The sequence below is a fragment of the Delphinapterus leucas genome, chromosome 3 (genome assembly GCF_059928025.1).
Source record: "Delphinapterus leucas isolate spDelLeu-1000000601 "Yukka" chromosome 3, BTC_Dleu_Yukka2, whole genome shotgun sequence".
Classification (NCBI taxonomy): Eukaryota; Metazoa; Chordata; class Mammalia; order Artiodactyla; family Monodontidae; genus Delphinapterus; species Delphinapterus leucas.
This window is the reverse complement of record NC_143131.1, coordinates 107,617,125-107,642,876: the sequence shown is the minus strand read 5'-3', so window position 1 is coordinate 107,642,876 and position 25,752 is coordinate 107,617,125. Positions and strand designations below refer to the sequence as shown.

The following is a 25,752-nucleotide window of genomic DNA, read 5'->3' as shown; positions in this document are numbered from 1 at the left end:
GGCCCATACGGAAACATAAGGAAAAATATTCAGTGCCTCATTATTTGCAGCAGCAAGAATTTAGAAGCCATATTTGGAGAGTGGATAGATTGAAAAAGAATTGCAGTTGAATACTGTGGAGTGGACGGATTGGATGTTATAAAGATGGAATGAGGTATACGACAAAATACCATTTATAGAAATTTAAAATGTGTACACGAAAACAAAAATACTAATTTTGCAGGAGCAGAGACCAAAAGAATAATATTAAACACATTCATATGGTTGGGTAGGGGATGAGGAATGAGAATGGAGAGCAGGGATAAAAGAGAGAGAATGGGAGGGAAGGAGGAAGGAAGGATGAATGAATACAGCCTAGTAAGAGCAGAACCATGAGTTAAACACCTCTGTCTGCACCCGAGTCAGCAACAAAAACAAAACCAAAAAAAAAAGAGAAAAGTAAAATAATAAAAAGCTGCCCAAGTGATTATAATGTGCAGCCGGAGATGAAAACTACTTGGTAGACTGTAATAAGGACTTTGGATTTTACTCTGATTGACGTGGGACACCACTGGGAGCCGCCTGGGCTAAGGTAATGCTTCTGAAGGATGACTCTGGCTGTGGTGGGGAAAATAGACTATAGTTGGGTCCAGAGATGTGTTAGGAAACAATTGCAGTAGTCCAGATGAGGGATGATGGTGGCTTGAACTCAGGTTGTAGTGATTTAGAAGCAGTGGTAAGTCATCAGAGTCCAGATATATTTTGCAAGTAGTGTTGACAGACCTTATTACTGGATTGAATAAGGCATGATAGTAAGGATTCAAAGTTTGACTGCAAGGTGTAGGGCCTGAGCAATTAAAAAATTGGAGTTTCCGTTTATTGAAAATGCAGAAGCCTGGGAGAGGATTGGAGCAGGTTTTGTATGTGGAGGAAAGAGTATCAAGTGTTTGATTTTAGACGTGTTAACTCTAAAATACCTTAGATATCTAAGAGGAGAAATCAAATACTAGGCACATGGCAGAAAGATCTGAGTTCAGGGGAGAGGTGAAAGATGGAACCACAAATTTGATAGTATTTAAAGTCATGGAACTAATGAGGTGACCTAGATGGTAATTATGGATAGAGACAAGACAAAGGCTGAGATTCATTGATCTCTTAAGTAGCCTCCCTAAAGTTGTTACAGACTGGCTTTCCCAAAACCTGCAAAACTCAATGTGCAAATTGAAACTAAACTGTGGGAGAATGGAGATTATGGGGAGGAGAGGAAGGAGATGGCGTTATCAATATTTCAGTGATAGGATACGTTGCTTTAAATTAACATATTGGATTTCACTCCCTTTATTGATAAACTCATGCTATAGATTGATTATAGGAAACATTTTTTGCAATCATATTATTAAAGGTCCAGAATGTCCCAGATGAGTAATTGCTTACTATCTTGTTTAGTCCATGATCTATATGGATGTCTAGATGTAGGAAAGTATAATTTATTTAATTCCTGCAACTCAGTCTTGAAAAAGTTTAAAGCAAGAGATTATTCTGTTCTGGGGATTAATGTACAGAATTTGAATTTCATCATTTGAGTGACCATTCTCCAAAACAGGCATTCTTACTCTGATAAGGACAATTTTAAGTTCCTGTGTTGCCCTGCAGACAATCGAGTGGGCAACTGTTACCTGAAGTTCGGTCCTCGGGGCGATGGGAGTCTCTCCTGCAACACTGAGATTGGGGTGGGCGTCAGCCGCTCCTCCTGTTGCTGCTCTCTGGGGAAGGCCTGGGGGAACCCCTGCGAGACCTGCCCCCCTGTCAATAGCAGTGAGTATGGAACGGAAGAAGAGGAAAGAAACACTGGTAGCTGAGCACTAGCTACCATTTTCTTCTGGTGCTAGGGGGTGAGGGAGGTAGTGAGGGTCAAAACTTTGAATCTGGACTACTTTCAGTGATTGTGCTGAAACCAGCCAAGAGTGTGTCATATAAAAGGAATCTGAATTCCTCTCTTCTTACTGTTTTTCTTGATAATGCTAAAAAGAAAAAACAGTTTTTAACCACAATCCAATATGAATGATGATAATATCAGTTCTCCCTGGTGTCACAGATAAAGACCATTCCTGGTTCTTTTCCACAGTTGTTTTAGTTCAGGTTCATAGATGAGTTGTATTCCTCAAGTCCAGTCATATTATGTCTTAAATTGAAATGTATGTCCTGATATGAACATAGGTGAAACTTTTGAATTGTTGAGTCTTTTAGTTTTTATTTACTAGCCAAAAGCGTTGTGATATAAATTATCTGAAAATAATCTTTTTCTTTAATTAAAAGCAAATGGGTTTTGTTATTCTACTTTGTATATAATTTATGAAGTAATCATCTTATTCCAAGTAAAATGTAATGTACTTTTTAAAGATAATGTATTTGAAAAGGCACTAAGGAAAATATAGATACACCCCTTAAGATTTGCGCTTTGAGCCTGGCAGTTGTTAAGTGCTAATTCACTGTCAGCCTCTTGCACACAGGTATCAAATTTCTTTTTTTCCATTGTTTTGCAGCTGAATATTACACTTTGTGTCCTGGAGGTGAAGGCTTCAGACCTAACCCCATCACAATCATCTTAGAAGGTGAGCATACCTCTAATTGTCACCAGATTTAAAGAATTTACTTTAGAGCAGATCTGGTAGAAAAGTTAGTGTGGAACAGTCCCAACAAGATTATTTTGCAAAATTACAGATGGACAATTACCAGTCTGATGAATAACCATTTGTAAATCAGAAGGATTTGACCCATTGCAGTGACCTGATGTGTGATTGTTCTGCAGAGAAACTCTTTTTATAATTATCCCCAACTTTGATCATCCTCAGCTTGCTGTAATTACTCTTCTCAGATTATAGCAAAGTTCCGTGACAAAGCCAAGAAAATTCATGGTCAGAATAAACCTCTCATCTAAGTGTGCATCCACTTGGATGTGTGGAAGTCTGCAGGTCTTACAGTATCACACATTTGAAAGCTCTCATAGTAACTCTTACCTTTCATGATGGTATCCGAGCTGTCTCCCCTTCTGCAGATATTGATGAATGCCAGGAGTTACCAGGTCTCTGCCAGGGTGGGAACTGTATCAACACTTTCGGGAGCTTCCAGTGTGAGTGCCCTCAAGGCTACTACCTCAGTGAGGAAACCCGCATCTGTGAAGGTGAGATAAATTTATACCTAAAAATTATTAGTGCTATTTAAAACAAAATTACTGGTCAGGCCTGGAGAAAAAGGGTCCATCTTCAAATTTTATCAAAGGATATGTTGAGACTGGTTCATAGCTTTTTTCTTTTCCTATCAGTGCTGCTAAGTTGTATGATGATAGATAAATTAATTTACAGATTATTTGCCACAATTTACCATTATTTTTCTCTGAGTAAATGGGTTGGTAATAAGTGGGGGAAGCTGGAATAATATGAAAACATTCAGTATCAAAATAAGTTATTAGTTCAAATACCAATAAGTTATATTTTATATAGAAAAATAGGTAAGTTTGAAATGCAACCATTAGGCTAATGTTTTCAGTAACTTTTAAATGTTGGACAACATAGTATGAAGCAGTTCAAAGGTTATGCAGATGCCTTTATGGGTTCCATCCCCAACTTCTCACATGGCGGTGTACTCATCCTTTCAGAGGTCTGTCTCCCCACTAGACTGGGAGCTTCTTGAAGCAAGATCCACATCTATTTCATCTTTATAGCTACAAGTTCTAGCTTACAGTAGAATCTCAGTATTTATTTATGGAATGAATGAATGAATGCTTCTAAAAAATGAACCTTAAACATGTAATGTAATTGTTTCCATTATAACCTTTCTTTTGGAACATGTTAGATAAATGCATCTGGAAGAAATATGATTTAATAAGGAGAATTACCCAGCAGCTGTGCTACTTCTAGAATCTCTGAATGGGTGCTAATTTGAAAGGAAAGCCTTTTTAATTTTAAAGAAAAAGGCTTTTCTAACTGCATTCAGTTTAAAGTTGACACTAATATTTGGTTTTCAATGACATAAGAGGAAAGTAGCTTTAAAGCAATTCCATTTGATGAATATGAAATTTCAATTAAAAAGTATAGGTGCCATTTAAGTTATTTTTTGCCACTTTGGAGTAGTTTATTTTGATCATCTTTATTTTTGAATGTTAGGTTTTTATTCTTCAGAAGAAGGACATGTTTTATATCATGTAAATGCATATTTGGGGGCATTTCCTATGTAATTGCTTTAAATTCTAAATTTTATAAAAATAAGATAAATTCTATAAAAACATGAATTTGGGGAATCAACCATATGCTTTGTTCAGTAGTTTAAGTGATATAAATTCATGGGGAAAATATTTACTAATTAATGGACATTCTTGCACCCTCTAGATATTGATGAGTGTTTTGCACATCCTGGTGTGTGTGGACCTGGGACTTGCTACAACACCCTGGGAAATTACACTTGCATTTGCCCACCTGAATACATGCAGGTCAATGGAGGCCACAACTGTATGGGTAGGTAAAGGTCTCTGAGATTGATTAGGTCACAGTTGCTGGCTTCCTGGCCAACAGTTATCTCCCAGATACTTACATCTCAGAATTATTATTCAGAAAGTTTGGAAGTTAAATCTTTATGAATAGTGAAGTATTTCAAAGTCTTATAAACTTCTGGGTCTGTACCATATTTTTGAACTTTGGCTACATAGTTGCATGTTACAAAGCATGAGTCAGGTAGAAAATTTCATCAAATATTGTAAATACATATTCTTGAATAATTTTTATTTTCTATTCATGTAAAGTGAACATTATTTTATGAATAAGAGAACGTTTAAAATTTAACATGTAATCCTTTTTAAATTAAATAAATGCATTTGAATAGAGAAGTATCTATTAACTTTGTCCCCCCAAGAAAATTGTAAATGAAACCCCTTATTTAAAAACAGGAAAGATGCTTATCTAAAAATGATTTGTGTTCAGCTTAAGGAATTATTTTAAGATACCTCCAAACGACCGTGAAAATTTTCAGAGTTAATCGAGGAAGTTTGGTGTGTCCAGGTGTGTGGGGTTTGCTATTAGCTGCTTGCTGATAGGATTGGTTGGCTTACTTGTTTTTCTCTATGTAGACATGAGAAAAAGCTTCTGCTACCGAAGCTATAATGGAACCACTTGTGAGAATGAGTTGCCTTTTAATGTGACAAAGAGGATGTGCTGCTGCACATACAATGTGGGCAAAGCCTGGAACAAACCTTGTGAACCATGCCCAACGCCAGGAACGGGTAAGCACACAGCTCCTGCTTCTGCTGAAGGCCGAGTCAGTGACACAGGTATACATGTAACAGTAGAGGAAAAGCAAAAAGTACTAAAAGTACGGAAAGCAGACACACTCCGTTCTGAAAATATCCAAGAGCTCATATGGCTCGGTTTCTGAAGCAGCCCTCTTTGGGATTCAAACACTAATTCCTGAGATGTCTGTTGAGTAGGAGTCTGGATCCTGAAAATAAGCCGCATTGCTGAAATTAAAATTTATAACGCTAGCCCATTTAAACTCATTATCTTAAAACGTGCTGCTTACTTATTCTTTTATTCATAAAACAAGTATTTATTGAGAAACTATTGTGTGTCATTGTGCTGTATTTAGAAGGTGTCATTTTGATTTAAAAATTTGTGGTCATTTATAAAGTCCAGCAAGCTCAGTGAGTATCTTTTTAGTTCGACCTTGGAAAATATGCAAAAAATGGATTTGATGAGCAAACTTAGCATAAAAGCAATGTAGTGTCAAAGTTTTCCTTATGCATCATTTCCCTCAAACTTACCTGAAATTTTTAGGCAGAAAAGAGAACTGGTCTTTACACAGTAAAATTTTTCTCGAAGCACAGATTCTTTTGAAAGAAAAACTGAACAATAATAGAGACAAGAGCAAAAAAATTGTCTTAAAATTGTTGCCCACTCAGGTTCCTTTATGACCTGAGAAGGGATCACTCTTAATAGTTGTAGATACTAAGAGATGAACCAATAGGACAAATAGGAAACAATGGTTATGCATTTGTTACCAAATACAGTATTACTTAGGGTATATTTATTAAAATGTTTCATTTAACATGATGAAATTAAGGAGAGGTATGGTGAAAAGTGACATATGGGGCCTTTCTCAGTGGCTTAAATTCAGTGGGCAAATGAATTTTCTCTTTTTTCTTTTTTTTAATTGAAGTATAATTAATATACAATATTATTTTCAGGATTACAACATAGTGATTTGATATTTATATACATTATGGATTGATCTCCACAATAAGTCTAGTAACCATATGTCCCCATACAAAGTTATTGCAATTTTATTGACCATTCCTTATGGATACATTACTTTCCTGTGACTTATTTATTTTATAGCTGGAAATCTGGCCCTCTTAATCCCTCACATCTATTTTGCCCAACCCCCAACTCCCTTCCCCTCTGGTGACCGCCAGTTTTTCTTTATAACTATGATTCTGTTTCTGTTTTGTTTCGTTCGTTTGTTTTGTTTTTTAGATTCCACATATAAGTGAAGTCATACATTGCTTGTCTTTCTTGGTCTCACTTATTTCACTTAGCAAAATGCCCTCTAGATTCATCTATGTTGTTGAAAGTGGCAAGATTTCATTCATTATTATGGCTGAGTAATATTCCATTGTGTATATATATGTGTGTGTGTATATATACCTACAGTATATCACATCTTGTTTATCACTTCATCCATCAGTGGATACTTAGGTTGCTTCCATATCTTGGCTATTGTAAATAATGCTGCAGAGAACATAAAAATGTATATATCTTTTTGAGTTAGTGTTTTGTTTTCTTCCCATAAATACTCAGAGGTGGAATTGCTGAATTGTATGGCAGTTTTATTTTTAATTTTTTGAGAAACCTCCATACTGTTTTCCATAGTGGCTGCACTAATTTACATTCCCACTAACAGTACACAAGGGTTCCCTTTTCTCCTCATCCTCACCAGCACTTGTTATTTGTGGTCTTTTTTTTTTTTTTTTTGCGGCACGCGGGCCTCTCACTGTTGTGGCCTCTCCCGTTGTGGAGCACAGGCTCCGGATGCGCAGGCTCAGCGGCCATGGCTCACGGGCCCAGCCGCTCCGCGGCATGTGGGATCCTCCTGGACCGGGGCACGAACCCGTGTCCCCTGCATCGGCAGGCAGACTCTCAACCACTGCGCCACCAGGGAAGCCCTATTTGTAGTCTTTTTGATAATAGCCATTCTGACAGGTGTGAGGTGATATCTCATTGTGGTTTTGACTTGCCTTCCCCTGATGATCACTGACATAGAGCATCTTTTCTTATGTCTGTTGGCCATCTGTATGTCTTCCTTGGAAAAATGTCTATTCAAGTCCTCTGCCCATTTTTAACTAGATTGTTTGTATTTTTTATATTGAGTTGTGACCATTCTTTGTATATTTCAATATTAACCCCTTATTGGATATATCATTTGCAAATATCTTCTCCCATTCAGTAGATTGCCTTTTCATTTTGTAGATGATTTCCTTCACTGTGCAAAAGGTTTTTCGTTTGATGTAGTCCCATTTGTTTATTTTTGCTTTTCTTTCCCTTGACTGAGGGCTTTTCTTTCCCTTGCCTGAGGAGACAGATTCAAAAAAATATTGCTAAGACCAGTGTCAAAGAGCATACTGCTTATGTTTTCTACTAGGAGTTTATGGTTTCCAGTCTTACATTTAAGTCTCTAATCTATTCTGAGTTTATTTTTTTATATGGTGTAAGAAAGTGGCCAGTTTCAATCTTTTGCAAGTGTCTATACAGTTTTCCCAGCACCACTTATTGAAGAGACTGTGTTTCCCCCACTGTATAATCTGGGCTTCTGTGTCATAAATTAAGTGATCACATAAGTGTGGGTTTACTTCTGGACTCTCTATTCTGTTCCATTGATTTATGTGTTTGTTTTCGTACCAGCACCATACTGTGTTTTGTTTTGTTTTTTTGCTGTATGCAGGCCTCTCACTGCTGTGGCCTCTCCCATTGCGGAGTACAGGCTCTGGACACGCAGGCTCAGTGGCCATGGCTCACGGGCCCAGCCGCTCTGCGGCACATGGGATCCTCCCAGACCGGAGCATGAACCCATGCCCCTTGCATTGGCAGGCGGACTCTCAACCACTGCGCCACCAGGGAAGCCCAGCACCATACTGTTTTGATGACTGTAGCTTTGTAGTATAGTTTGAAATCAGGGATCTTAATACCTCCAGCTCTGTCCTTCTTTCTTAATACATTATTGACTGGGGGATTTTTGCAGAAACTAATGCCTGTGGCTGTAATACATCTCCAGTCAAAAATGTGTTAAGATTGCTTTGGCACAAGTGGATTTTCTTAGCTCTATCTTGCCCTAGTTTTATTCCAAAAAAACCAAATAGGAACATTTTTATAATTCTGTAATTTGAAAACTTCACCAGTTAGAAATTGAAAATCATTGGTTTGGGGAATAAAATATTACTTTTTTAGGTGAGAGGAAGTAAAGGGCTTAGGTTTGATAGACTGGTCTGTATTTAAATCACAGCTCTGCCATGATTATTTATCCTTTCTGAAACATTCCTCGTATGCTAAATAAGGATAATAAAGGAATTAAATATTACTTTTCAGGTGAGAGGAAGTAAAGGGCTTAGGTTTGATAGACTGGTCTGTATTTAAATCACAGCTCTGCCATGATTATTTATCCTTTCTGAAACTGATTCCTTGTATGCTAAATAAGGATAATAAATCAGTGGTGACAGTGACTAATTGATATGGTTATAAGAACGATCATTTATTTATTTATTTTTGGTTGTGCTGGGTCTTAGTTGCAACAGGTGGGCTTCTTAGTTGCAGCTCACAGGCTCCTTAGTTGTGGCATGCCAACTGTTAGTTGCCGCATGCATATGGGATCTAGCTCCCTGACCAGGGATCGAACCCAGGCCCCCCGCACTGGGAGCATGGAGTCTTAATCACTGCACCACCAGGGAAGTCCCTATAGTGATGATTAAATGAGATGATGTATACAAATTACAGTTCGCATATTGCCATGCAGTTAGAAGCCATTAAATTGAGCATCTGTGATGTGCCTTTCTATATGTTCTGGATGCTTGGTGAATATTGGTGGATGAAACAGACAAAGTCCCTCCCCAGATAGCACTTGGCGTATAGTCTGCAGTATGTGTTTACTTGATACTGTTTTCAAGAGGTTTATTCATGTGTGTAGCAATGGGCGTTAGAAGAAATATGCTTCTTAAAAATTAGACTATTAGTTTGGTGAATTATGTGGAGTGACTCTCATAGTCTCTATTTTATTCCACGATGCATTGTTTTTGATGCCTCAAATTTCACATTCCAACAAATAGACATTTATGTTAAAAAAAGACATAATTCATGTCTCATTCGTTACTCATTGTTAACATGTTTCACCACTACAGAATTATTTTTGCATGCCTATGCCTTTGTGCAATTCTAATCCCTTTTTAAATTGGTACGCTAACCTGGTTTTTCAATCTATGTAAATCGGGTCATTTTTAAAGCCCTCCATATCCAAATAAAAAGAATTTAAATGCCTAAAGTAGATGTTTTGAATCTCATAATGATTTACTTCTAATATCAGAGCAGTAAAAAGTTAATAATGATGATAATAAGAATAGCAATAATAATAATGATAAAGTGTGCCTAGATTCACTTCTTGCAGAAGCTGGCATTGTTATCAAATAAATATAATTGAAATTAAAATGTCTCATTGTGAATAATATAAAACATATCTGTCAGTAAAAGTAATACTATGTAAAATGTTATTTTGAAGGAGTTTGAGAAGTTTAAGAGTGCATTTGCTTTGTTTATATTTTAAAGCTGACTTTAAAACTATATGTGGAAATATTCCTGGATTCACCTTTGACATTCACACTGGAAAAGCTGTTGGTGAGTTTTTACTAAATTATGTTTATTTTAATACATGTAGCATTTTGTAAAAATTTGTTCAGTGTTTTTAAAGTACCATAAAAGATAATAATCTGTATTTGGATCTAATACAGTTAGACAAGAAAGAAATAACATGTTTACAGCCTCTAACCAAGTTTTAACAGTGGGATTAGTCCATCAACATAGTCTGGTGATTGAGTTATGATAGTTATGTGACCATCTCAAGATTTCGTACATATCAAGCTGAAACTTTAGTTTTCCTCTTCATGAATATTGTATTACATGACTCTAAATAATCCACTTTATTTTAACCTTTACCATCTGTTTTTTCATAAGTATACGTTTAAGTTTTGGGTGTATTTTTACAGTATTCCTTTCTCCCAATCTACTTATGAATTTGCAGAATTATTAATTATATAAATCACTTCCTCCTGAATGTACTTTCTGTTGCACAATCTACTTTTCTTCTGCAAAGATTAAATAAACAATATAATTTTAAGTGTCCATTATCAATTCATGTATAACAAAGGACATAAAATTAAAAAAACATAGCTGGCTTTATCAGATGGCTGATAGCAATCTGGGGAGCCTGACATGTAACTTAAGAGGAAGCTTGATTCCCTAGGAAATTCATTTGCTATATTGACACTAATATCACTTGGTATATTTGATCAGCTGCTTCATTTTTTTTCATCACTGTTCAAAGGATATAATATCTTATGGTCTATATGCTTTCATAAACCACAAAATCATTCATACTTGTATAGAATTGATTTTTGTGACACTGTGTGTTTTCACTCCAGTGTACACATAGTATTATTCAAGGTTTTATGGTGAATACATTAAGCAGAACCCTGTATATTTGATCACATCTGTTCAATTGCAGACATTGATGAATGTAAAGAGATTCCAGGCATTTGTGCAAATGGTGTGTGTATTAACCAGATTGGCAGTTTCCGTTGTGAATGCCCTACGGGATTCAGCTACAATGACCTGCTCCTGGTCTGTGAAGGTAATCTGAATGATGTGTGACCTTATCCAAAAAAGTTTGGCAGACATAACTGGTTTTTAGACAGTTTTCTGATTTTTACTGTTTCTTCTATAGCATTTGGGAGTTGATCGCCAAATTGGTTAAGTGAATATAATACTGATGCGATAATGAAGTTTTAAAAACGGAATTGTTGCTCTTTCAGATATTGATGAGTGCAGCAACGGTGATAACCTCTGCCAGCGAAATGCCGACTGCATCAACAGTCCCGGCAGCTACCGCTGTGAGTGCGCTGCAGGTTTCAAACTTTCACCCAACGGAGCCTGTGTAGGTAAGAAAGAGAATGACTTGTTCTTTGACACTGAGCACAATGTTCTTTACACTTCCTGCACTGAAAAACTGTCCATGCTTTCCTATCAAAAAAGGTATTTTCTTTGTCTGGTTTTGGTATCAGGATGATGGTGGCCTCGTAGAATGAGATGGGGTGTGTTCCTCCCTCTGCAATTTTTTGGAGGAGTTTGAGAAGGATAGGTGTTAACTCTTCTCTAAATATTTGATAGAATCCGCCTGTGAAGCCATCTGGTCCTGGACTTTTGTTTGTTGGAAGATTTTTTTTTTTTTTTTTTGTGGTACGCGGGCCTCTCACTGTTGTAGCCTCTCCCATTGCGGAGCACAGGCTCCAGACGCGCAGGCTCAGTGGCCATGGCTCACAGGCCCAGCCACTCCACGGCATGTGGGATCTTCCCGGACTGGGGCATGAACCTGTGTCCCCTGCATCGGCAGGCGGACTCTCAACCACTGCACCACCAGGGAAGCCCTGTTGGAAGATTTTTAATCACAGTTTCAATTTCAGTGCTTGTGACTCGTCTGTTCATATTTTCTGTTTCTTCCTGGTTCAGTCTTGGAAGGTTGTACCTTTCTAAGAATTTGTGCATTTCTTCCAGGTTGTCCATTTTATTGGCATATTGTTGCTTGTAGTATTCTCTCATGATCCTTTGTATTTCTGCTGTGTCAGTTGTAACTTCTCCTTTTTCATTTCTAATTTTATTGATTTGAGTCCTTTCCCTTTTTTTCTCAATGAGTCTGGCTAAAGGTTTATCAATTTTATCTTCTCAGGGAATCAGCTTTTAGTTTCATTAATCTTTGCTATTGTTTTCTTCATTTCTATTTCATTTATTTCTGCTTTGATCTTTATTATTTCTTTCCTTCTACTAACTTTGGGTTTTGTTTGTCCTTTTTCTAGTTGCTTTACGTGTAAGGTTAGGTTGTTTATTTGAGATTTTTCTTGTTTATTGAGGTAAGGTTGTATTGCTATAAACTTCTCTCTTAGAACTGGTTTTGCTGCCTCCCATAGGTTTTGGGTCGTTGTGTTTTCATTGTCATTTGTTTCTAGGTATTTTTTTATTTCCTCTTTGAGTTTTTCAGTGATTGCTTTGTTATTTTTATTAGGACATGTATGTGGAATCTAGAAAATGGTATAGATGAACCTATTTGCAAAGTAGAAATAGAGGCACAGACATAGAGACCAAGGGGGGAAGGGAGGATAGAATGGATTGGGAGATTGGGATCGACATATATACACTACTATGTACAAAATAGATAAGTAATGAGAACAGACTGTATAGCACAGGGAACTCTACTCAATGCTCTGTGGTGACCTAAATGGGAAGGAAATCCAAGGAAGAGGGGATATATGTATACATGTGGCTGATTCACTTTGCTGTACAGCAGAAACTAATACAACACTGTAAAACAATTATACTCCACTTAAAAAAAGAGAAAAAAGATAATTTGGAAAGATTTTCTAAGTAAATCTTTTCATTCATATTGAACCTATTTCACCATATCTTTTAGATTCTTTTGTTAGGAAAAGAAGAGGTCTCTCAATGGATTTTCCTGGAATTGGACCTAAAATAAAATAATGTCCTTGAGATACCAATCAGCATGTAAAACTTGCATGATTTAAAATTTTTTGAAAAGAGGTTTGGATACTTTTAAAGCCTTGCTTATTTTGATTCAGCTGTTGTTATGGTTCATTTTCAGACTGTCTGTAATAATTAATAGCAGATTATAGAAACAGCGCCTGTGGAAAAAAATGAAGGAATCTTAATAAAGATCAGATATGTATAACATGTGTTTTATTTTTTGTGCTAGATCGCAATGAATGTTTAGAAATTCCTAATGTTTGCAGTCATGGCCTGTGTGTGGATTTACAAGGAAGTTACCAGTGTATCTGCCACAACGGCTTTAAGGCTTCTCAGGACCAGACGATGTGCATGGGTAAGAAGGAGGACATTAGTTTCAGGGGGTGACGTGGAGCTGAGACTCCAGAAGAGATTACAGTTCGGTCACTCGCCACAGTAACTACCAAGTCTCTGTCAGAAACAGTCTTACAAAAAATGAGCTATGTGAAACTGTTTATGGTTTTATTCAATGTAAAAATTGCAAGCAGGACACACCACAATATGTTCTTGGGTTCAGTGTTTACGGCCTTTTTCCCTAGGTGACTTTCACATGCTTATTAACCTGAGCTCTGGGACACTCAGGGTTACGTAGAGATCACCACGGTACCAGCTGCCCATTTACCCCTCTCTATTCCCACTCAAGAAAGCCTTTTGGAATGCAGGAATACAAGGGAGTAGTAGCAGAGTGACAGTTTTGAAATGAATATATAAACACACACATACGTACATATGCTTCTTTCACCCGAACCATTGAATACATGAGATTTATCTACTTGTTTTGCTTTTTAACTCTTACAAACAATTTTTAGAAGCAAAGATAGCAGAACTTTGAAAAGCCCCAGTAGCTAATGTACAGTTAGTTCAGCAATAATTGTGTTCAGTAAGTACTTGCTGAGCTGATGATTAATAACATTTCAAAAGCAGATGGGCTGGACACCTTGGAACTCAGCTTAACTACTTAAAGCTGATGTCAGCCACTGGCTCATCTCCACTGAAGCACTTTGCGCTTGAAGGAGGAAAATTAAATTTAAAAGTTGGCTATTTATAATTATCATGTTCTCAGTTTAGAAAAAGCTAAAGTGCATCTACTCTTTTGGTATTTAAGATACTATCTTTGTGAATCGTAAGGTCAGATTTCAGTACAGCAGAACGGCAGAACTAGTTTCCTTTATGTCGTATCCATACATGAGGACCACCTGGAGAACGTCTCCATTCTTGCAGTGCCTCCTAAGAGCTCCCCTGCAGACATTTCCCATGGTCCTAGGAAAAATTCTCTAGGGAGTGCTTGTGCAAAGGACACACGGAGGATGCGGCCCTACTTGCATGAACTTTCTGAGATTGCTTGCTTATATATGCTTCTCCTGGCTGTTCTCTCTGAGAGGGAGGATATGATTTGCTAAGAAAAACCCCTGAGATATATGGTTCAGAAATTCATATGGTGAAAATCTGTCCTTGGTCCTAACAATTCATCCATGATGAAAGTCAGCTAGACTCCTTGGTAATACCTCTCTTAAACAAAGCTTCCTTCCTAAGGAACAGTAATACCCTCTTTTTTTTTTCAGCATCCTGGAATTCATAGTCTAGCGTCTCCTCTCTTATATGCCATGACCTTTCAATATTAATTCCACTTTTTCAAAGGCTAATAATAATTGAACTCTAATAGACTTCTTCAATTTAGATTCCACTAATTCATAAAATTTAGGAAATCACAGTTTACCTTTGTTGTGCTGATCACATTAAGATATGAAAATTTCTGGGGGAGCATTTATAATGCTTAATAGAACAAATTGTTCTAGTGTTTCAAAAGACTGATTTCCTTACAATTGACAAGCGAACCTATTCATTAAAACCTCTCACTAAGGAGATAGTTGCTGGCTTATTAGTCCAGTTCTTTTCTGAGTCGTATATGTTCCTGTAAGTCATTAAGTGGCACTTTTTCCTATAATTTTCTACTTCTGAGTTAGCTCTACCTCATACTTACTTTCCTTAAATAAATGTGGGTTCTTAGTATTGAATGAGGAAAATCTAAGTAAGCCAGTAGTTTAAAAAACTCTAAAAGTTTAATAGGCTACGTTTTTCTAGTAAAAAATTGAATTCCTTTGAGCCAGTGTTTCTTTGTAGATGTTGATGAATGTGAGCGGCATCCATGTGGAAATGGAACTTGTAAAAACACCGTTGGATCCTATAACTGTCTCTGCTACCCAGGCTTTGAACTCACTCATAATAATGATTGCCTGGGTAAGTACTCAGTCCTTTATTGCTTCTCTTTCATTTCTACACAATATCCTGAAACACAGAATAAAGCCAAAGAATAAATATGTTTATTATTCAAATTGTGCATGTGTGCAAAAGATATGTAATATCATTAACTAATTTCTGGTTAACTGAAGTCACACTCGTGGCTTAAATAATCACAAGACAATCTGCTGGGTTGAATACTATGTCAATCAACTAATCGATTCAAGGGAAAAGGCCATGCAGATGATAGTAAATGTATTGGGACTGATTTATGGTTTGGGGTTATTTTTACCCCTTAGATGGGATCAAAGTTAGACCTGTTATGGCTTCAGTGTTATTATTTCATATTTCATAAAATCCATTCTTGATTTACATTCAAACACTGACAATCTACAACTGAAAACCCTGTTGTGTTTTGAAATTTTATTTTCCGTCAGCTTTTGAAGCAAGGGATGCCTTTTCCCACAGAAAGAGTGCGTGGTGTCTAGGTTTCCAAATCAGCCCTCAGAAACCTATTTAATCTCTGTGAACAACTGTAAACTTTCAGTGGAAAATAAAACTGTCTTCTCTACGTGGCACAGAATTTCAGCCTTTGCCTCTAACAGACAGTGATTGAAATAAAAATTGAAAGTGACTGAAGGAGGAGGAGGGGGTCCTGTAGTTGCTGGAGAAGATAGTAAAAGATATGACAACAAACACTGACAATATTTCATTTACCATGTGCCAGACACTATACTGGTGCTTTACTACATAACATCTCTTAATTCACATTATCCTGTAAGGTATGTGAAAGTAACTCAGGCCTTCTACCTTAATGGAACCATCACAGCTCAAACCCACCTCCTAATTTAATCCAATATATATTCCTCTCAGCATTCTTTATTTTATAAAATTCTGCAACGGTGAAAAAATTTAGAGCTGACTAGACACTTTATTGAACCACCTTCTTGTCTGTAGTTTCTCAGACCCTTTGTACAGCCAGGGAGAATGAAAGATACAAATATGGCTCTGATCAAAGTATAATCTGCAAACAAACTAAAAAATTACTCAAACGGGATCAACCCTAAGATTAACTGAAAACCTACCACTTAAGAACTTCTTTTTCCAATTGACAGAAAAACGTGTCAGCAATTCTAGAGTGTTTTTCATGTAATTGATTTTTCTGTATTTTTGATATGCTTCGTTATTTGTCCTTTGAATATAGTCAGCTTACCTCCAGGTAAAGTTACTTGCAAACTGGGCGGTCCAGTTAAATCCGTGTATCCTCTTACCTCCAGGATGAGAACTGTATTTCAATTGGAAAGCATGGAAAGCTCCACCTTAAGCCTACAGGAGAGATCTGTGTGACCTTACTAGTCACCTAATCCTTATGATATGAGCCATTTTTCTCTGTGTTGATGAGGAATTGTAATGTAGGGTTTTGTAAATGTCTACCAATGAATATGTTTTTAAGTTGCAACTTGTGACAGAATATGTGTTAAGAGCTCTCTCTGAAAAGCTAACTCCTGTTTGCTTACAGATGTAGATGAGTGCAGTTCCTTTTTTGGTCAGGTGTGCAGAAATGGACGGTGTTTTAATGAAATTGGCTCCTTCAAGTGTTTATGTAATGAAGGCTATGAACTTACTCCAGATGGCAAGAACTGTATAGGTATGTACATAATAAACAGTCTTTATGTTGTTTTGTTTTGTAAAATAATGATGTGATTCCCCCACACACCAACTTCGGGACACATTTGCATTTCATTTGGTCATCTGATTACATGACCAAGATAAATTTCATGGGAAATTTTGGTAAAAGGTATAAGCCAACAGTTGGGAATGACTCGTATGCAGTGTTTTTATTGGGATAGAGCTTCAGGCTATCCGTGTCTCAATAAACGTAGACAAAGGAAAATTAGCCTCTTGCCAAATGAGTAATACTCAATATGTCAAAAGTCTCTAAGGGCATATTTGCCCAGAGTGACGTGGTAGATCAGAAAGCCTGAGTTGAATTCATGTTAATATCCTTTGGCAACAGTCGTCTCATCTTTAAATCATTTTTTTCATGTTTCTCTTTAAAGATACTAATGAGTGTGTTGCCCTTCCTGGCTCTTGCTCTCCTGGCACCTGTCAGAATTTGGAGGGATCCTTCAGATGCATCTGTCCCCCAGGGTATGAAGTAAAAAGCGAGAATTGCATTGGTAAGGCTAACGTTTATTTTGAGTCCGTGAGCTGTTTAGTATAATAAGACCTGGTATAGACTCTGTGGAAATATATTAAATCCAAACCACTGTAAGCATGCTGACCCAAGGAATTAAACATATAGCTACCTGCATCTGTTTTATTGAACCATCAGAAATGATTTGAAGGTGGAGTGGTGGGAATAAAGAATTTAAGGATGTGGGATTTTTCATTAACAGAAATCTCATACTAGTCAAAGAATTTTCAGTGCATTCTAAGCTTTTTTCCAAATGTCAACAGAGACTTTCTACTGAATTTAAAGAGTGTCTACAAAAATTGTAATCTTTGGCAACCAATTTTAAAACAGCTATTAAAGGTGTCTGGAGTTCTAGAAATGTGAAGCAGAAAATCTTGACAATGCTGTTGAAACATTTTTTTCCCTGGGAAGGCCACATGTCAAAACAGAAAATATTAATCCATTTGTCAGAACAGATGTTTTTCTGCGGAAACTCTCCCAGTGTACAAGAACACTGTAACCACATCAAAAGTGGGTCCCAGAATTGCCTGGTGGACATGATGAAGACCGACCTTTTTACAGTTACTTTATTTCACTTTTGTACAAATTATTTTTAACAGTTTTGTTGAAATTCAGAAGCACCAGCATCTTAGTGTGGTTCTTCTAACGTGAAATGATTGTTAAGAGTTTTTTTGCCTTTGAGTTACCCAGTTTCTTAAAAAAATTCTAAGTAGCTCTACTGTTCACACTCAAGGGACTTATATAGATGGAACTGAAGGAAACAGTTCACTGAGTTAAATTTAATTTCTTTTCAGACCATGTAATTACAAATAATAGGTATCCCTAGTCATTCCAATTTGGTGTTTATATCTTGTCCCTTTTTTGTCTGATTTGTATAGTTCCTTGTAAGATTGTCTAGTGTTTTTAATACTTAAAAATAATCAATAATAATACTAGAAGCATCTTAGCAAAAACTTTCTTGAAAAGTTTAAGATCCTTTCTTTCATTTTCTTTGTTTATATTTAATCTCAATTCTTCAACATCCCTGTGATTCATCTCTTTATGGAGCAAGGATAGCAGCAGTGTGTCAGCCATAAGGAGGAAATAGAAATGCATATGTCTCTTTGTATCAGAAAGACTTAGCTACCTTTTTTCTTAGTGAAAAAAATCTATGATTCACTTACATATTTTTAAACCTCAGGAGTATTTCTTTATCCACTGATAAACAACATCACTATTTCACATGTCGTAAGAATGGGTTTTTAACTAACTTACTTCACTGTAAGAATATTTCCTTCATCCTATCAATAGAATCTCTTCTACCAATTTTCCTAGATGACATGCTTTCTAACGTGACTATATGTACACTCACACACACACACACACACACACACACACACACACACACACACATAAATCCATCCTGACATTCAGTGGACATTACAGTGGACACAGCATCTTTTAGGTGCTGGAAACGCAAAAAGGAAGTTTTTTTCCTACAGGTAACTTACTGCCTAAGAGAAAAGACATATTTCGTAAGAAACCCCATTTTGTAAAGATATCCTTACAATTCAGCATGACGGACACTGTACTGGGGTCTGTTCAGGATGTGGGATCACAGTAGGAGGCTGTGAATAATGATGGTGGTGGTGAGAGGATGGCATGTCAGGAAGCCTGTCACAAAGGATTGGTGACATTTGAGGTGTCTCTGAAATGTTGGATAGAAATTTACTAATCAAAGAAGGAAATGGAACAGAGAGGCATTTTGAAAAGAGGGGCAGCACAGACATGGTAAGGGGCATCGATTGGCCAGCTCAGAAGATTGCACTCAGTGCTGCAGGCAGTATGGAGCACTGCAGGTTGCTTTAGAAACAATGTGGTACGACTCACTCATTAAAATTCTGCAAATACAAATTGAGAATGTAGAATTTGCCAGACACTGTGCTAGACTAAGCTGAGGGTGCAGCAGTGATCCAGACAGACAGACACATCACATAAGAGACACATCACATAAGTCCTCATGGAGCTTATGTTCTAATGTGCCTGAAATTGTGTAATGTTTATTCATTTAGTTAAAATAACCCATTAAATAAGCACTTCCAATGAAAAAAGGCCAAACATCGCTGGTAAGGAATCCTTGTATATTTTAAGGAACCGTTCTGGGGTCAGGTGGAAATGATAAAATTCTCAACACATGTTTGAGTTCCCCTAGTTCCACAGGCACAGATTTTCAAAATAGGTGTGTGTTTTAGAAAACCAGCCCTGGTGGCAGTGTGAAGAGGAGAGAAGGAGATGCAGCAGTCCAGCTGGGAGATTTGCAATAATCCAGGCGGCAAATGATGTTGAGTTTGAATGTAGAGAGGAGATAGAAATTACAGGCCACATGCTGCTTGCATGTGAAAGTTGAAAGGTCAGGGAGAGGAATAAATGTGATTCCAGGTCCCCAGTGTGGATTGCTGAGAGGGGCATCATAGAAGGGGACCATTGCTGAGGATGCGATGCCTGTGAGACATTGAAGTGGTCCTGTCAGGTAGGCAGGTGGATGTAAAAACACCCCCAGGGGTCAAGTCTGGAGAGCTAGAGACTGACTTGGGAGTCTGGGGCTATGGTTGATTGAAACTGGATGTAATCTTTGACTTTTGAGGCAGTAACACTTTATTTTTTAAAGATAAGTTAAACGTATACATAATACAATGTATTGTTTCATATTAAATATCCAATGGCTAGTGAACTGTTAGAGTGTGGACAAATTATTTATTTTCAAATATTGAACAATGTTTTGATTTGATTCAATCAATAAATTATCCTGCTCTTCTGCAGATATAAATGAATGTGATGAAGATCCCAACATCTGTCTTTTCGGTTCCTGCACCAATACTCCTGGGGGCTTCCAGTGCATCTGTCCCCCTGGTTTTGTATTGTCTGATAATGGACGGAGATGCTTCGGTAAGTTTTGAAATGGCTTCTCTGTCATAATTGGCCCTTAAACTTCAAAGCTAGACAGTAAGCCATGATTCAGTGTTTGTCACTAAAAATATATGTCTCTGGCAAATACATCATCTGCAAGTTTAAAATGTAGGTCTCAGATGTATATGCACTGGACAATTTTTAAGGCACTTTGAATTATTGGCTCTGTTTCTACATTTTAAAAAAACTTCATACTAAAAGAAAATTTGTTACCTTGTTTCATCATTTTCATTCTGTTGTTGGCATAGATGTTTTGTACATTGGTGAGGAGTTGCTTCTGATATGATGTAACTTACTGAAAATTACCTAGATTGATTTTGTTAGGCTATAATGTAACAGTGGGGGAAAAAAAGACATGGAAATTATTTTAATATTGAGCATAATTTGTCACATTTCCTAAGCACATTATTAAAATATTGTAAATAATTAAATATAATTTTACAGAGCGGTCAGTTTAAACTGGCAAGTGTTATCAGCAATTGAGGATTTCCAGACCTATCTTTTAACTGCTAATCTAATCTGCATCACGTGTTCAGCCCATGAGAAATGTTCTGTTGGAAACAGAGTTATGTACAAATTATTCCATCTTTTAAAATGACCAGTAAGATCTGTGATGTTTGCTTTCTTGATTAGATACTCGCCAGAGCTTCTGTTTCACAAACTTTGAAAATGGAAAGTGTTCCGTACCCAAAGCTTTCAATACCACAAAGGCGAAATGCTGCTGTAGTAAGATGCCAGGAGAGGGCTGGGGGGACCCCTGTGAGCTGTGCCCCAAAGATGATGAAGGTAAGAGCAACAACTACATAAAATGCCACTTTGCACTAGTTTGGGACTGTCTGGCGGAACCCAGTTGGACTATGTAATTTATGAATATTTTGAGGATGAAATTATCCCCTCACTTATAAACTTTAATGGTTCAGTGAGCAACCTACTCTCAGGAACCTCTTTCAACTTTTGTATTCAACATGTGTACATGCAGGGAGTTACCACGTTATTTCATTTCTCCCACCAAGGCTAGTATTACTTGTTTTGAAAGGAATGAATTTGAGAGGTGCAGGGCAAGAGATCCAAGGAGGGGATGAAAATTATATTCCAGATTGCTGCGGGAGTCCCACATGGGTATTGTATCCCACGCTGTGGCTCCCAGCCTCTTATGTGAAGTTCTGAGAAGCTGAGTCAGCACAATAACCATTTGCAGGAATAGACCAAGAACCTCACAGATCTAGTTAGCACAGCTGAAGGGTACAATTGTTCCAGCAGTCTTGGAACTGGCCTGGTCTGTAGGCCAGAGGTAGCTTCTGTGTGTAATGGGCAGAGAGGCTCTTTGGCTGACCAACATTAAACAAGCAAGCAGACAGAAGCAGACACCCTCCATAGGTGGTACTCTGGGAGGAGCTGGACAAGCTCAGGTGACCTTCTCTAAATATGCTCAGCATTGCTTTTGCAATAAATTATAAAAATAGAAAGACTCTTACTAAAAACAGCCTTGTAGAGGAGAAGTAAGCCTAATTTCATGTATTATCAGTAATCGGTTAAGTTCTCTGATAGTTGAGACTCTTTGATAAGGGGTAATTTGTGTTTTTCTCTGTAGTGGCATTCCAGGATTTGTGTCCCTATGGCCATGGAACTGTTCCTAGTCTTCATGATACCCGTGAAGGTGTGGTTTGATATATTTTATTTTTATAGTCTTACATAAGTAAATTTTTGTACATTTATTTTATAATCATGCCGATTTTACTGTATAACATAGTATATTGCATTTAATGCACAAATACAATATTTATTATATAGTTATCATATGCACTATATCATAAGACTATGTTGTAACATGTGAAATACATTATATATTTCTCTGATAAAAGAATTGTTTATATGTTTTAAAATTTTTAAGCCTCTTTTGAATAGATATATACAGTTTGGGCATATCTTTTTATGTAAGAGAGTTCATGGGTGATTCTGTATTTTAGATGTCAATGAATGTCTTGAGAGCCCTGGCATTTGTTCAAATGGTCAGTGTATCAACACAGATGGGTCTTTTCGCTGTGAATGTCCAATGGGTTACAACCTTGATTACACTGGAGTACGCTGTGTGGGTAAGTGCTGACTCCACATTTCACACTTTGAAAGTTCTGTTTTCTTTCTTATATTCAGCAAAAGGTCTCTCAGGCACCATGGGTGGCAGTGGGATTTACAAAGCCAGGATAAGTAGCTAGTAACTGCTCTTTCTTCTCCCATTCTACATTTTCCGGTAGACCTGGTTTATGTGAAGATGGGGAGAGTTGCCCAACCTCTGCCTTCAACCAAATATACAAACTCTGATGTGTCTAGAGATTTACAATTGCCAAAACCACTAACTGGGAAAGAGATCCATTTTACTTTATGACTTTCCACTTCTGCTCTGGTGGTAGAAGACCACATCCCTTCCTGGGTTTGTGTTTTTTTTAGGGCAAGCCACGGCTGTCTGAAGGCTCAGATCATTGCACACTTGATCTCTCGGGGTTCTCTGCCCTGCATAAAGGCCAGCCAGCCAAGGCCAAGGGGGGTTGCAAGAGTCATGTGTGCCCTGCACAGATCTGGGACATGTGTGAGGGCCAGATGGATATTCATGGGCATACTCCTATAAAACTAAACCTTCTCCAGATTTTGTGGCACTTTCTTATTCTTCTTTTTCAGATACCGATGAATGTTCAATTGGCAATCCCTGTGGAAATGGGACGTGCACCAATGTTATTGGGAGTTTTGAATGCAACTGCAACGAAGGCTTTGAGCCAGGGCCCATGATGAATTGTGAAGGCAAGTGATACTTTTCTTTAGTATTACTTCTTCTTGATATAGAAAGGGTTTTTCATGTCTCAGCTTTTATTTATACTATTCTGACGTTCTATTGATGATTATATTCATCACAAACATATTTTTCTTTATCTCAGTGAGCATAGTTACAAAAGCTACTTTAAAGCCCTTGTCTGATAATTCCAGCATCTTGGTCCTCTCAGAGTTGGAGTCAGTTGCTTATCTTTTCCCTTGAGATTGGGTCACATTTTCCTGGTTCCTAAGTAATTTTGGATTATGCCCTGGATATTGTGAATGATGTCTTCTGGAATCAGTTATATTATTTTGAAGAATATTGACGCTTTTGTCTTAGCAGGCAGTTAACTTGGATAAACATAAAAGTGGACTGTCAGGCCTATGGAAGACAATGGTTCAGATTTCAGTTCTGTTCTTTAAACCCTAGTGGCTAGCTTCTTTGATTTTGGCCTACACATGCATGGTTAAGTCAGCAACTTGGGCTGCGTTTGTGCAAAAAAATGAAAAAGGTATTTCTCTACCTCTGGTCCTCTCATTTCTGGGATTCCTCCTCATTCTTCAGCAGCCTTGGTTGCCCCAAGGCTCCCTTCCCTGAATCCTCCTGGACAGAAGCTCAGAAAGGTTCTACTGAAGATTTAGCTGCCAGGTGCTGCTGTCAGGACTGGTGCTATCCACAGGAAAAAAAAATTTGAGAACCTATTCTTTGCCTGTTGTTTGCTGACTTTCAGTTCACCACTAAAAACCACTTGAGGTGTTGTTTTTGTATTTTTTTCAGAGTTTATAGTTGTTATTTGTTGGAGGATGAGTTAGGTGCAAATACATCAGTGTTTATTTGAGCAAGTAATTAGAACTCTAGGCTGAGCACATGCCTACCTGTTTTCTTGATCAGATATCAATGAGTGTGCCCAGAACCCACTGCTGTGTGCTTTCCGCTGCATGAACACCTTCGGGTCCTACGAATGCACATGCCCGATTGGCTATGCCCTCAGGGAAGACCAGAAGATGTGCAAAGGTAAGGCCACAGACAGGGGAGTAGTTAGCACTTTATTTGCCATGCTGGAAATATATTTTAATGAGTTTATGGTTCTCAGCTATCTTCTTCTAGAGCTTTAGAGAAATGTATCTGACAACATTGCTGGTAGATTTCCATATCTAGATAACAAGATACTTGATGGTCTGTCCAGTGAAGTCAAAAATAAGATGTCACACTCCTGAGCTCTTATTAAAGCAAAGATAGCCCTTTCCTGAACTTATCTTTAGGACCAATGCTGAAATTTTATAAATCTAGAATACAGCCAACGGTTGAAAAAGACTGGGCTCCTCCTTTCTCTGTTACATAATAAGAGCCAGAAGACCAAAATAATGACTTAAAAATACTAAACAATAGCCTGTTCCTGAAAATTTCTTACTTCTATGTTTTTCCTGTTAAAAATATTTTATAGACCTGGATGAATGTGCTGAAGGGCTACATGACTGTGAATCTAGGGGCATGATGTGTAAGAATCTGATTGGCACCTTCATGTGCATCTGCCCGCCTGGGATGACCCGAAGGCCTGATGGAGAAGGCTGTGTAGGTAAGGCTTTATGGGATGGTGTCTTTTTATTTAATACTTCTACTCCAAGACAGATTTACAGAGCTATTCCCAAATCATCCTAACTGCAAGCCAGCTATTTTCCAGCTGTTTCAAGGCTGTGCTATATAGCTAGATTTCTTCGATCTCAGGGTCCATGCTAATACAGTAGGTTCTGGATAATACAATGGAGATTATGCTTGTCCTAGATTATATGCCCTCTTGTTTATCATAATTCTCTGTCTTGTAAATCTAAATCATTAAATTTAGAAGTGTGGAAAAAAACTCCTTGAAACAATGCTACTTACTTATGTAGCAAAATTAAAAGTATGAGTTAATATTCTTGCTTTTGTATCACTCCATGAATGAGGAGAGTAATGAGGCAGGTAATCTCCAGAACTCTGTTACAGGCTGGGTATTTCTGTGACTTAGCCATATTTTTTAATGTTTTTGGACCTCAGTTAATTCATCTATAAAGGGAGGAGGTAGGGCTGGGGCTCTAACATCACCTCAGGAATTTGAAATGTTATGATTTTATGATGAACACTGAAGTATCACACCGTGTAAGCTGGTCATGGCCACCCCATCCAGTATCTCAGCACTTATTCCCTAAAGTGTTGTCTCCTGAGGCACTGCAGCCCACGACACAGTCTTCCTCCTTCTTGAGAATAAGTGTCTCCCCTTCTTTAATTAAGAATCTGCTGTGCTCCCTTTTTAACCTCCAATACCTGGAAAAATGTGTATATTTTTGGAGGAACATTTGAAGATTACTAATAATTTCTTATTTGGGAAAAAATAACATAATAATAGTATTTCTTAAAATAAATCTATTAGTGATTGCCTGGTGCTAAGAGTCAGAATGGAGAGTGGCTGTAAACGGTTGCTGGGGATCCTTTTGGGAAATGGAAACGTTTTAAAACTGGATTGTGGCAATGACTGTACGACTCCAGAATTTACTAAAAATCACTGAATTGTACACTTAAAAATGGAAATTTTATAGCCAGTAAATAATACCTCAGTAAAGTTGTTTTTAAAAATGAATCTACCATAGGAAAAGAAACATGAGGATGTCCACTAAATTTTGGTTGTAGTAACAACCAAAAAAAAAAAAAAAAAAGAGTAGGAAACAACCTAAATGCCC

At 37.4% G+C, this 25,752-nt stretch overlaps 1 protein-coding gene across 1 annotated transcript in view; it reads left to right on the top strand.

Moving 5' to 3' along the window:
- FBN2 (fibrillin 2) overlaps nucleotides 1–25,752 on the top strand; it is a 231,632-nt gene that overhangs the window by 183,509 nt on the left and 22,371 nt on the right. Inside the window, exons 37-55 of the mRNA XM_022588708.3 lie at nucleotides 1,633–1,794; nucleotides 2,523–2,591; nucleotides 3,035–3,160; nucleotides 4,365–4,490; nucleotides 5,099–5,251; nucleotides 9,834–9,902; nucleotides 10,789–10,914; nucleotides 11,096–11,221; nucleotides 13,045–13,170; nucleotides 14,976–15,092; nucleotides 16,612–16,740; nucleotides 17,153–17,272; nucleotides 20,089–20,214; nucleotides 20,869–21,021; nucleotides 21,827–21,892; nucleotides 22,203–22,328; nucleotides 22,909–23,028; nucleotides 23,930–24,052; nucleotides 24,483–24,614. Of these exons, the coding sequence (XP_022444416.1) occupies nucleotides 1,633–1,794; nucleotides 2,523–2,591; nucleotides 3,035–3,160; nucleotides 4,365–4,490; nucleotides 5,099–5,251; nucleotides 9,834–9,902; nucleotides 10,789–10,914; nucleotides 11,096–11,221; nucleotides 13,045–13,170; nucleotides 14,976–15,092; nucleotides 16,612–16,740; nucleotides 17,153–17,272; nucleotides 20,089–20,214; nucleotides 20,869–21,021; nucleotides 21,827–21,892; nucleotides 22,203–22,328; nucleotides 22,909–23,028; nucleotides 23,930–24,052; nucleotides 24,483–24,614 (2,295 nt within the window). The remainder of the gene's footprint in view (nucleotides 1–1,632; nucleotides 1,795–2,522; nucleotides 2,592–3,034; nucleotides 3,161–4,364; nucleotides 4,491–5,098; nucleotides 5,252–9,833; nucleotides 9,903–10,788; nucleotides 10,915–11,095; nucleotides 11,222–13,044; nucleotides 13,171–14,975; nucleotides 15,093–16,611; nucleotides 16,741–17,152; nucleotides 17,273–20,088; nucleotides 20,215–20,868; nucleotides 21,022–21,826; nucleotides 21,893–22,202; nucleotides 22,329–22,908; nucleotides 23,029–23,929; nucleotides 24,053–24,482; nucleotides 24,615–25,752) is intronic.